The sequence below is a fragment of the Thermobia domestica genome, chromosome 3 (assembly GCF_964235325.1).
Source record: "Thermobia domestica chromosome 3, izTheDome1.hap1.1, whole genome shotgun sequence".
Classification (NCBI taxonomy): domain Eukaryota; kingdom Metazoa; phylum Arthropoda; class Insecta; order Zygentoma; family Lepismatidae; genus Thermobia; species Thermobia domestica.
Window position 1 is genome coordinate 320,670,690 of NC_137456.1, and position 13,959 is coordinate 320,684,648.

Consider the following 13,959-nt stretch of genomic DNA (forward strand, 5'->3'; position numbering starts at 1 on the left):
AACGGATATGGTATCGAATGTATTATCTGTTTATAGAATTGGGAACGCTTCAAACGTATGGAACAGCGAAGAGGCTTTTCAAGACTAACTTTTACCTCTATCTTTTTCGTCAGTAGAACAGTTGCGATTTATCACAATTATCCACCTCTAGTTAATGTCACAGTTAAGTCACAGTTAGTGATGCAGTTAGATTTTCCTTGCAGTTTCAAACATAAATTGGAAGAACTTCGTTAAGAGCAATACATCATAATACTTACAGTTTAGTGTAGTTTATGACTTTAAAATAAGGGTAGCGAGATCGGCTAATATTTTCGTATATTTATGTATTATAAAACTAAACTTTTTCTCCACTAAAAAATTTCAATTGCATCCAGTTACGCATTTCCTTTGACAGAGGTGTACCAAAAAATATTTTGTTTCAACGTTATTTTGTTTCAATATAAAAAGTTAATACAAGTAGTAGATGCAAGAATAATGCCAAAGAAAGTAAAAAGTAAATAAATCATGTAAATGAACAATACTAGACAAAGGACGTATACACAGAATTGTACTAAAAATAACAGGATATGACTACTTTCTATCTTTATTTCTTTTGTTTTTAATTATAATTACAAAATTTATATACATATAAGAAAAAGTCTTGTGTAAACATGTTATTCTAATATGTAAAAGTACAAGAACAACATAGTGTTTAATGTTTGCACTCGACAAAACTTTGCTCTGTTTCCAACTTCACTAGTAAATAATATCGGCCATTTTTCACTCTGGCACTTTCAAGAGTATAAGAATGAACTTTAAAAATACAATACATTTAAAGAATATGATTGGTATTACAAAAGTAACATTACATTAACAGACAAATGCGCTATGCACAGTTTAGTGGTAACAATAGTCGATGATAAAATTTGCCTTATATGCGTTCATATGACAGAATTGGACGGACAAATGTGTTTTGTGTATGTAAAACAGTGCTGGTATAAAAGCTCAGGTATGTACTTATTGCTGTTTTCACTTAAATGTTCTACTTTTTATCACTGTATCTTGATGAATATTCAATACCCAATAGATATCAAAATAGCATCAACGAGTTTCACTGTTTGTCAGAAAGCAACCGAATTTCGTTAATTTGATGATTCAATGAAACGGTGCTTTGGTTAACTTTATTTGCAAGTCTTTGTGCAAGAAAAGTTCAAGCTTATGTTTATTTTGGCTTTATAATAGACACTACACTGAAAAAGTCAAGTCCAGTTTTAAGGACAAAGCGATGACAATATGCTCTCCGTTGGGAACACCATGACAAGACGCTGATGTCAATCGTAATAGTGAATGAAACACCCTTATTTCCTGTGGCGTCGTATGTCAGTCAATGAGAACGGTCCTTACTGTTTTCATAGGAATAATTGATGCTCTCACTTACTGACGTACAACGCCACAGGAAATAAGGGTGTTTCACTCAGTATTACGACTGACACTATCGGCTTGTCATGGTCTTCTCAACAGAAAACATATTATCTTCGTTTTCTCCTTAAATCTGGACTTGTCTTTTTTCAGTGTAACAGTTGCATTATCGTCCAGATACCTATTTATCATTATTACGTAAACTATTAATATTTTGGATAGTTTTGCCCCTGTAATTAAAAAAGCACCATCTTCAAAGAGAAATGAATGTATCTATCTGACAATTATGGAAAATCGGCAATGAAAGTGTATAGTTATGACAAGAACACAGATTCTGGTAGGACACCAAAATAAGGGGACATTTCTATGTAAATAAGCATAATTGATTTAAATATGTGTAATGAAACAGGTAATACTGATTTAAATATACAATGAAACACGTAATACTGATTTGAAATATATGAAACATGTAATACTGATGCAAGTATACACAATACCGATTGTAATGAAATTTTAGATCAATCTAATCTAGGCAAGAAGTAGTTAGAAGCTTTAATTCTTGTATGTTATGCATTTATGTAAACTCTACTTAAATACTTTTGTTGTGTATAAAGCAGAAAACATACATTTTTAAAATTTTTATTACAACTATTTCTTATGGTTGTTACTTACTAAATATATTATTAAAGGCATTAAAATTTAGTGCGAAACACACAAATATCCGGAACAGAAATGTAGTATTGAAACGAAGGAAGTGTTTTAACTTAATTTCTGTACTACATTTTGATTAATCTTGTTTGAGTTGTACTGGTTGTTCTGAATCTACATTTATACGATCTTTAACTCCCTTAGAAAGAGCGATACTTTGAAATTTTAAATACTTGTCACATCTTACATTTGTCTCGATCAGTAGCTTCAATGTCCATGGCAAAAATTTATCAACTTTATGTTCGTTATATATTATATTTGCCACATCGTTGCTAAATTACGTGCTGTTGAGATCTGTGGACTAGTGTGTCGTTATCGAAAGATTAAGTGAATTGTGATTGAAAATAACGACATTTTATTAATGAGTATGCATTTGCTCTGTCGTCTTCGGTTTGAAGCTCAATAGTCCTTGTAAGAACAATATGTACGTAATTGTGATGAGTCTGGCATAATTTGGTGAGGAGTGGAATATTATAATTGATTATGCCTGTGAGTATGAATTTTGCAAATGTGAATGTTACTGAATTATGAAAAAGGACCAGACTTCAGTAAAAGTGTTGCATGCTTGCACAGCAGGCATGGGTTGTAGTTCCTTCAATGTATTTCGGCTTCCATTCGTATTTAATTGGGATAAATGATAGACTATAGAGAACTATAGGAAACTTATTAGTACAGTCAGAGAAAATGTTTCTCCTTGTTCCTTGTCCGGTTGTCTATGTTAATATCTGTTGCGATATTAAAATATTTTGAGATATATCTGAAAAAATGTAATACACTGATTTAGTATGATATAGGTGGTAACTAAACTGAAACTTACAGTGCGCATGTACTTAGAAGTATATGTAACGCTATGTTCTATATTTAATTGAGATATGCAACGTAAACATTTGCTTATCATGCCAATATGTGTGCCTTCCTTAGCTATTAATTCCGATAATAAGTTAACCCAGTCGTGATTACAGAATATGAAGGTAAATATGGCAGTATTTCAGGCATTAAGTACAGAAATCATGAATACTTTCTTCTAAGTAGTGCTGCACTAGGAATCGAATGTTTTTATACGATACTTGTTAATATAATTTCTCTATTTTGACAAATACACATTGAGTAGTTATCCTTCTTCTGTTTTATGTTATTGAATACCTCCAAAATGTCCATTTCTGGCATTGTTTGGCATTTGTGTTTCAGCAGTATCTTCAATTGGGTACAACGATACCTAGAAAACATCAGAAGAATTTGCATTTATTATTAATATATTCAATTTGCGTTTAGAATATAATTTAATAGGCTGTTGGCACGGCATTCTTCGCTCTCTGTACCACAATTCAACAAATAAATGGAAACACATCTTTACTTGTTCTATAGATTGTAATCAACCAGTTTACTTTCTGGTGTATTCATGGGAACTTTACCATAAATGCGAGTAGGACGCACGCTATTTTCTTTCTGTTACCATGCCGAAGATCTAAAGCGCGTCAAGCCCTTACCATCTTTCACTCTATGTGAATCACGAAACTATACGATTCGCTATGAGTAACGTCGATACCTGTCTCAGAATTATTCGACCATCACTTAACATGGGACAAATATTTACCAAATATGACGAATAAAGCCTATAATGGACTAAATCTGCTGAAATATTTAACTGGTATTACTTGGAGACTTACAAAGATCCAAAGGTCTCTTACGTACAAAGGTCTCTTAGGTGCTACCTGAACTTACGGGTTCACAGCGTGGAAGGAATTCTACCAAAATATTATCATTCTCGAACGACATGCTTTCTGCATATAGCCTTCCCGTCCAATTACCCAGGACTTGTACCAACTCACATGACTTTTCTCACATTATAGAACCATATCGAATAACTACGTCTCATCTATGTTAGCAAATGCTTCCAGAATCACAATCCGTACTTCATGACATCATACAATATCTCATTTTTTTACATGCCACACCATATCGATAGCAACATACACTACTGTCTCTACTTCCTACACTTTATCAGTTTACTTTATTCCAGAGAGACCCTACAGTCTTAGTCATCTCTGACTACAGTATTTTATTCATGAATATCTTTCACTAATTAATCCATCTTACCCTGCACAGTAGTTACCTTTCTCTAGCCCTTTGGGCTTCCCTCGATTTTATCATCGCCTAGAATTTTCCCTAGGGAAAAAGTAGTTTTATTTGTGTGATCAATGTAACTAACGCTTTATTCTGTATATTCCACATTGCTTCATTCTTCATCCTCATTAACACGTTCTCAATATTCCCATTCATTTCTTTCTACCATATTATCTTCTACCTAAGGATCTTACATGTACATTTTCTTTCGTTATAATTATCCTTTGATACATATATGTTTACTTCCTGTTCCTAATGAGAAGAATCAAAGTTCCTTACGTCATGGTCATTCTTCTAAAATGTTATGGCGAGGTTTCACTAAAGGACGTAGACCACCATCAGTAATTCGTCCCCAATGTTTCCATCTCTTACCACTCAGAGGGCGTAATACTCTCTTTATAGGTTAGCTAGCCCTTATGGTTAGCAGGTAAATGAAAAACTTGATGTTGGAGTGACATGCTAGCCGTAGTAGTCAAGCTGGACATTATTATGCCATTTTTGACACCTGTGTACATTTTTTTATTATTTATAATTTGCACGCACCTTTGGCGAAGGATACTCGAGTTCGATTCCCGGCGGGAGCTCATGTGGTGTGGATTCCACGTTAAGCTGTAGGTCCAAGTCTTATATAGCCTCCCTGGTGAAAAGGACACTAAACTGAAATCATATCCAATCAAAATATTTATAAATGGAGGCGAGGTGGTTCATTTGTAGAGTACTTATCTCTGGTGCTGAGGTCCATGGTTGGACTCTCGGCCAAGTACCTTTGTGGTGAACAGCATTTTCTCCGTGGCTTTTCTCGGGATATTCCCATTTTCTTAATCCACATTATCATTCCACCAAATTCTTCCATCATTCATTTGACTTAATTATCCGTCTCCTTCAACCTGAAAGGTATAAACGTGGGACATTAAGCTGACAAATTGCACTTCATTTCAATATTTACAAATCGCTGCAATAGAGAAAGTGCAACCTTCTAAGGCCTACTGATTTCACGAAACGTAATCATGGGAATTCTGAAAGTAAATGACTTAAACACCCTGAAATGTTATTGAAAGTAAACCTCATTCAAATACATTCACGAAGCTATTGGTTAGTCGAGTCCATTTGGGTCATAATCTGTTCACAATATCGCCATAGCTATAAGCACATATCTGAAAATGAATATCTTTAACCCGATATGAAACTCAATAGTACATATCATTAGGTTTTATTTGCTATACGAAATTCATCGGTAACTGCAAGCAATTTATTATGGTTATCATGTGCATAGAGCTACGTAAGGTTTTGTAAATAAGGTCAATTTAAACTCTAATTTGCTTCGTTTATCTAATTCGAAAGAAAAATTGTAAGTATGTCATTAATTATAACCAAATTGGACATAGTTCGTTTAATTTAGTTATATTTTGCTCAATTAATTTCATTCTTGCATATACGGAGATGGAAAATCAAAGCCTGGAATCCTGACGAGGTTATTTCATGCTATAAAATAAGTATTAAGTATGGACATAACGTTATACCAGGAATGCTTTACCCTTAGAAGGAAGATTAAAATGATTATGATATGTGATTCAATGAAAATGAGAATAATATGCTTTTCTAATATACTTTGTCAATTTCTTAACTATTATTATTATTATTATTATTAGTAGTAGTAGTAGTAGTAGTAGTAGTAGTAGTAGTAGTAGTAGTAATAGTAATAGTAGTAGTAGTAGTAGTAGTAGTAGATGATTACAATACAGTAATAATGAAAAATAATTATAAACATGGCCCCGCGTGGCGTAGTCGCTAACGCTCTTGCCTTTGGTGCGAGAAGACCCGAATTCGATTCCCAGTGTAGTCACTCGGTCGAAAAAAGTGTAAAGCTTTTCCAGGCCTGCCGTCTTGAGTGACTTTTTCCCAGGGTTTCCCTCATTCACACAATGCAAATGCCGGGATGGTATCTAAAATAATAGTCCCAGGCTGCTTCCTTCCTTTCCCAATCCTTTCTTCCTTCCCTTCCATCGGATAGTGTGCTCGCCGAGGAACGTCATCCCTCACACATATGACGAGCTAAATGGACTTGGATGCCGACAGCCCAGAACTCTAATTCCTAATCCTAATCCTTAATAAGAATTCTAAACACATAAAATATACTTTTTAACTTGATTATATAAACATAGGTCAGAACTCACCTGAAGAGATTCTAGGTGCATCCTTTTAAAATCCGAGTAGAAGGAAAATACGTGAGCAAAAAAGGCGTAAACCATGATCCACTCTGACACACTACTAACAACATGCATCTCCCATCCTCCGTCATCTGGTTTCCATGTTAAATAATTGCTTCCTGCAACAATATTAAGTGTCATTGTTGCTTATGAATTCTATTGATTTGCAATCTATAATCTGATGATATAAGGATACAAAGAGATAGATATCATTAAGCGTCACTGTACTTACGAATTCTATTGATTTGCAATTTACAATCTGATGATACAAAGATACAAAGAGATAGATATGATTAAGCGTCACTGTACTTAGGAATTCTATTGATTTGCAATCTACAGTCTGATGATACAAGGGTACAAAGAGATAGATATGGTTAAGTGTCATTGATACTTCGAATTCTATTGATTTGCAATCTACAGTCTGATGATACAAGGATACAAAGAGATAGATATGGTTAAGTGTCATTGTTACTTCGAATTCTATTGATTTTCAATCTACAGTCTGATTATGCAAGAGTGATTGATTTAATCGAATGACTTAACGTTTTGTGGTTTGATTTTTATTTGACATATTCAGGATTCATTTATTAAGTATCAATTTCTTCATTTTAGATTTCATTCATTTTATCATTGTTTCAGTGACTAATTGACGGAAAACTTTTACTGAAAGTTTTGCAGCAAGTGTGCTATAAAAGCACATAATGCGAGGGCTGTCCAGAATGTAACAGACATCTTGGAATAACAAGTAACAGAATGATGAAACCAAATTGTATTATGTTCATTTGAAAGGTACACTCTTAAGCTATTTTTCCACATAATCGCCATGCAAATTAAGGCACTTGATCATACCGTGACTCAAGTTTTTCAATACCGTCACTGTAGAAACATGACGCCTGCGATTTCAACCACTGGCCTACACCGACATGCAGTTTGAGATCAGTGTCAAAGCGTTGTGTAGCGAGACACGTATTCATCGGTGGGAAGAGGTGGTTATCGCTTGGCGCAAAGTCCGGGCTGTATGGTGTTGATCGAAGACCTCTCATGCAAAACCATCCAAGAGTTCTCAATTACTCTTGGCCGTGTATGGAAGTTCGATGTTACAATTGCCTTACTCGGCCTACCCTCATTATTCTATGTCCGTACACTTCACACAGTTGCCGATGTATTTTAATTGACTTGTGGTTTTTCGCCAACGAAAAACCTAATCACCGAGCGCACCTCAAATGAAGCGAGATTTTCTATTGCAGCGCGCATTGTAACACGTTACAGAAAGCAGAATAAGAGCACCACAGTCCTTACGCTACCAGAGCTGGATGCATGTTGAGTGTGGCAACGTTCTGACACCAAGATGGCGACTCTAGCACCGCTCACTGCCGCGATAAGCCAAAACGTTCGGGACTTTCTGGATAGTCCTCATATTTGTAGTATATTTTACAGTAATAATTACTAAGCCATATGGAAATAGATTGCAGATATTATATAGGCTTTAAACTACTTTTAAATCTCCTTGAACACGAATTATTACATCTGTCGCTCATAATGTTGTAATCCAAATAAATCGTGTTTCTCAAAGGAGTAACAAACTTTCCGAAGTATGTCTATGCTCAAATATGTGTACACTAATATTTACCACAGAAATTACATGAAGTGGATCAAGAGAATGTTTCAAGAGAATGAAGAATGGATACACAGAACACAAAATGAACGGATGAATAGATGATTTATGAACGAACGATCATAAACAGAATCAAGTTTTTGTTAATCAGAAAATTGACAAACGATACACACACAAAAAAAGAAATGTTAAGTTTTCTTTAAGAAATTCCTTTCTTTCAAATATTTCTTATGCTCTTATCCATAAACGAAATTTGATCTAATAAATGCAAATACGAGGGAAGTTCAATAAGTTATCTCCCTAGACTGGAAGGAATGCAGATAGGCTCACCTGGTCATCACTGTTTTCGAAGTAGTTCCAATGGAAGTCTATGCGCTGTCACCACTTTGTGGGCGGCGAAGAAATCGCAGAGGAAAAGTATTCTTTGCCTGCAAACTACTGCGAAACAGCCTGTTGGACCTCGTTGTCCGACAAAAAAGCGTTGTCCCTGCAGGTGTTTCTTCAGGTTTCGGAAAAGGAAAGAGTTACCAGGGGCCATGTCAGGACTGTAGGAAGGATGATTTTACACTTAGAAACCACATCAGGAATTTGTCCTTGTTCTCCTCAAAGAAGTACAGAAAAAGTGGGAACACCTACATCCAGCATTGCTTCTGTGCAGTCGTAAGCATTCTGGGGACCCAACGAGCACAGACTTTTAACATGCCCAAGCGGTCATGCAGTATCATCTTCTTTTGGATATGCCACATGCTGCTTCATACGGCGATCCTGCAGGACCATATCCTCAACTTTGCGGCATATTTCCGTGGTGACTGCATTTGCGGTTCTCCCAGAGCAGGGGTCATCCTCAATGGACTCCCGTCTCCGCTTGAATTGTTTTGACCAGTATTTGACCTGGAATTCTGACGTTACTGCATTTTGGTAAACTTTCATGAGTCGCTCGTAGATCTCTTCTGGTCCCTTCCCTTCTTTAGTGAGAAACTTGATGACCGAGCGGTGCTCCAACTTCTGCAAATTCATTGTTCGCGGCGTCATAGAAATATCTGCTCACGGAGACTGCGTTGCTCCGACAGACCTCAAACTGCGCAGCGGGATTTCCCACAGTGGCCTTGACATGCTTGTCAGGCGTAATAATGCTCCTACCCTCCCGTCCTGTCCTCACTTATTGGACGCCCCTAGCATCTGTGATGGATTGAAATGTTAATATTAACCCAAATTATTAAAATCAACTACAGTTGTGCAAGAATATAGTATTCAAAAGCGAATATCAGGGTGTCTACTAAAATTCCAAAATGAAATTTCGTGACTTTTTCGTGACCTTTTCTTTACCAAATCATAAAATTTTGCTAACATTTTAAAGAGCGAATTAGGGTACGAAAAGGCAGAATTTTCATCCATGTGATAGAAACGTAGTTTGGTTGCGATTTGGTAGCGTCTAAAGCCGACCATAGACATTTTTGGTGGTGAATTGTGACGTTTTATAGAACAAAACTTTCCAATCTGTACTTACAATTGCACAGTTAAAAAAAATCGTGACCCAAAAGCTAAATTTCGTGATTTTTTCGTGACTTTCATCACCGTTTTCTGATTTCGTGACTTCGTGACATTCGTGACCGATAGACACCCTGGAACATGAAATGATCAGATTTGTTTAGAACAACTCCATAGATTTATCTAAAGCTTAAATAGAGACAGAAAGGATCAAATAATATTTGACACACAAGTTATAATGTTGGGTTCCCTTGATTGACATATCCCATTGATTTATGTTACTTGTAAAGGCCAAAAAGTGAAAAATAGAATACTTGGTTAGTTAAATTAGTCTCTGGTTGCAGACAAACACACTTCCTATAGTTCAGCCTAAATTTTATTTCCATGACGAAATAAGTCTGAAAGTCATCAACCGCATGTTGCACCGCCCAGAAACCAAAGTGTATTTTAAGTATCATAAAATTATCAAGATGATGGGTGGTGGTCGGTAGGAGAATCGTCAGGAGAAGACGGAGGGTGAGGAAAGGATTCATATTCTAACCTATAGATAGCTTGAATTGTTCTAACCTACAGTCCAATCTTTTATATTATCCTAGGAGGTCGGTTTCTCATCAGAAATGACAATCCGATTCAAGAAACTTTCCCGCCTATTTCGCAGAATCAGAAATCTGCATCGCTTTATGGAACGATCTCCTCCTTTCCTGTATAGGTAGATAATTTATTGGACATCCCTCGTATCTGTGATTGAAATCTTAATATTAACCCAAATTATTAAGATCACCTACGTTTCTGCAAGAATATGGTATTCGAAAGCGATTATGAGTGTGAAAGTTCAACATGATCTAACACACCGTTAAATCTTTTATATTTCCTTAGGAAGTCATTTTTTTATCAGAAGTGACAATCCGATTCAAGAAAGTTTTCCACCTGTTTCGTAGAATCAGAGATATGCATCGCTTCATGGAGCGATCCTCTTCGACCGGCGTAAATTCATGTTGCACCCATGAGTTTAACTTCTTCACGTTACGTGTTGCGCATAGCTGTCAAATGACACTGGTATAGTGTATGGTCAACTTGTATCCAACTACAAGACACCTTTAGGGCACCGCGGTTGCTTAGTAATACAACACTAATCTTGAAATTGAAATAAGGAGAACCCCAAGAAAGTTCACGCACGTTTTTGTTTATCACAAAACCCATTTGCTGAAACTGCCATTGGTATCGCACGCACAAAAGAAAAAGGTCCACCACAGATCCACCACAGCCTAGGAATGAAAACGTAAATGACCTTGGTCCATATCCAGAAACAAACACATGTATAATCAGTGTATGTGAGAAGAGCCGTTGCGTGCGGATGTGTGGAAGTGCGCTCCGATAAATCCCGTGTAAAACCCGGGTCTACCCTGGTGTTGGACTTTGCTGCTTTCACGGATTACGGGTAAGGGTTGTGGTGTTATTGTGTCAGAATTTCATGTTACTTGAGTTAACGACAGTTATGATATTCTTATGAATTCAGTGTGGTCCTTGTAACCTCCAATCAGTAAATTTAATTTTATAATCAAAGAAAGAAGAAAGGAAGACTCTTTTGAAAAGTAAAAACTGCTGACTAGTTAAAAGAGCGGAAACAGTGAGTGTAATGATCTTGCTAACTAACTGTTTGTGTGTCTGTGAAAGACCTGGACATATAAAGACGTGGACATTGGAGACACGTAAGCAGAACCTAATCCTGTTATCAGCACATTTTAACAGACTATAGTAAATATAATAGTAAAAACACATGCATGGTTCTAATAAAAACCCTCTTAAGGCGGGAATTAGGGAAAGAACATTATAGTAGGTATAGTGTGACTTTAAAATACGAACTGGTATCAATATTTGGTGAGCTAGTAACAACCAGTGACCCAACTCTTAGGATCTCTCCTGATAGTTGGGGAGTCTCCACTAGAAGACTAACATGAATCAGTCGGACGAAAGAAGACCCAAGAGTAGTTTTGGTAGTTATGAAGAGATGATTATTGTCAACTTAAATCAACGCCCGCGAGCAGCAAACAAAAGAGAAGAAGTGTCAATTGCCCCCGAACATCACGAGAAGAAGGTGAACAAGAACAAGAAAATCAGGTGTTTAGAGTGAGGTTGACAGTTGCTCTATAGGTATGAGTAATTATCAAGAAGCACTCAAGTTTATTGATAATACACTCGACGTAAAAAAAATGGTAAAGCCAAAATGATGCAGTTAAAGAAGAACTAACAAAATGGCTCATCTATCAATCCAGGATGAAGAGAATCATTGACCATATTAAGGAAGAATATCTAAAACTAAAGGACGAAAACAAGGAACTTAAGACTAGACTAGGCATTGCTGAGGAAAAAATAAGAAATTAAAATACTGTTTCATACACGATTGCTGATCCCAAAACAAAAACTTTTGCAGAGATAGTAAAAAGACAAGAGACGGTAAGAGCAAGAGCAATTAAAGAGGCAGTGACCAAACAAAAGCCAGTCATATTTCTAAAAGGGAAGGAGAATGAGTCCATCAAAGATCTTCAAACTAAGTTTGTCAAGTCTTTTAGTCCAACTAAGAAAAGAATTAAAGTTGTTTCTGTCAAGTCGGTGAGTGGATCATTGATAGTCGAAACAGAAACCAAAGAAGATATAGAAAAAATATCAAAAAATGAAAAGTTGATGGAAGAACTCAAAATTGAAGAAAAAAGGAAGAAAAGACCATTGGTCATTATATACAACGTACCGGCAGAAATGAAAGACGCAGATATTGTGTCTACAATTATTGAGGAAAACTTGGAAGATAACGATGTGAAATTGGCAAAGAAAGAAGTAAAGCCGAAATTCAGAACAGGGCCAAAGATTGACACCAGGTGCCATTTAGTAATTGAAGCACCTAATGAAATCTATAAGAAACTACTTCATACAAATAGGGTATATCATCTATACGAAGCCTTAACAATCAAAGATTTCGTTTCAATTCCTAGATGCCTTCGTTGTCTTGATTTAGGACATACCCAAAGGTTCTGCAAGGATGACAAATCAACTTATAAAATTCGTGGACAAGAAAATCATGAACAAAAACACTGTTCGGAGAAAGGTAAACCCAAAGTTTGTATACCTTGCCAAAAAAAAGAAAGAAAAAGTGTACGGCTTCCAACGAAAAGGAATGCCTAACATACAAAATGTTGTATGAAAGAAAAGTATCCCGAATTGACCATGGATAAGTGTTACTTAGAACTAATATTTAAATTAAGATCTTCTTAGAAAACAAGAGAAACAAAGTAAAAATCGGGATGACAGACACTGGGAATCGTAAAGAAAGCTAAATATGGATGAATACGTAGATTTACGTATCAATCTGTATGAATATAGTTTTGATAATATAGAGCAGTATGCTAAAAACTATATTGATTCAAACAATAGGGAAACTTTTTCAATTTTATATTTAAATGCTAGAAGTATACGGAATAAAATTAATGAATTAGAACTACTGTTACATAGAATACATATTGTAAAAGTTATAATTATTGTTGAGACATGGTTGTATTCTGGTGAAATTGAATACTATAATATTAATAACTATAATAAGTTCTATGTGTGTAGGGACTATAATCGTGGTGGAGAGTACTTGTTTATATCAGTAATGAATTGTATGTTATAGATAAAGCGTATAGAATACTAGGAATACAGATAAAATTTATGTCGAAAAATGTAACGCTTTTTAGTATATATAATCCAAACAAGAATATGGTTAATGAACTGTTAGATGACATGGAAATTGTGTTAACTAATTGTAAAAATTCATCCATTCTAATGGTAGGGGACTTTAATATTGACACATTAAACAGAGATTCAACTGAAACTTTAAAATATGTACACTTTTGTGGAAATTATGGCCTCTTTCAGGCAAATATTAAATATCCGACCAGGCTGACTGATAACAGTAGAACCTTGATAGATCATGTATTAGTAAACGATTCAAGTGAATTGGTTTCTGTTAAAAATATATTAGCTGATATAAGTGACCATAATATATTAAAATGTAACATCATATTTGAACGAGTACAATATTATGTAAACAATATGGAACATTCACGTTTACCTAAAATAAATTATAATATACTAAATAATTATTTTAGGAATACAAAATTTTCTTTAACTACTAATTATATTGATGAACAATATGGTAATTTGATAAAGTATATGTCAGAAGGGATTGAAATATCTAAATATAAAAGTATGCATAAGGTGTGTAGGAAAGGATATAAACCTAAGTCTCCTTGGATAAACGAAGAATTGTTAAGTTTAGTAAAAATGAGAGATAAATATTATTCTTTAATTAAAAAATTCCTAGATAATATAGATATACGTAATGAGCATAGAAAACTTAGAAATATGGTAACAAAGTCGAGACGG

At 35.2% G+C, this 13,959-nt stretch overlaps 1 protein-coding gene across 6 annotated transcripts in view; it reads right to left on the reverse strand.

Annotated features, from left to right (window-relative positions):
- Positions 1-565: 565 nt before the first annotated feature.
- LOC145681156 (DNA damage-regulated autophagy modulator protein 1-like) overlaps positions 566-13,959 on the reverse strand; it is a 74,693-nt gene continuing 61,299 nt past the window's right edge. For all 6 annotated transcript variants that reach the window (XM_081752605.1, XM_081752604.1, XM_081752607.1 and 3 more), the window contains exons 7-8: positions 6,405-6,556; positions 566-3,322 (exon numbers count right to left, since the gene is read on the reverse strand). In XM_081752605.1, the coding sequence (XP_081608731.1) occupies positions 3,239-3,322; positions 6,405-6,556 (236 nt within the window). In that variant the 3' untranslated portion in view covers positions 566-3,238. The remainder of the gene's footprint in view (positions 3,323-6,404; positions 6,557-13,959) is intronic.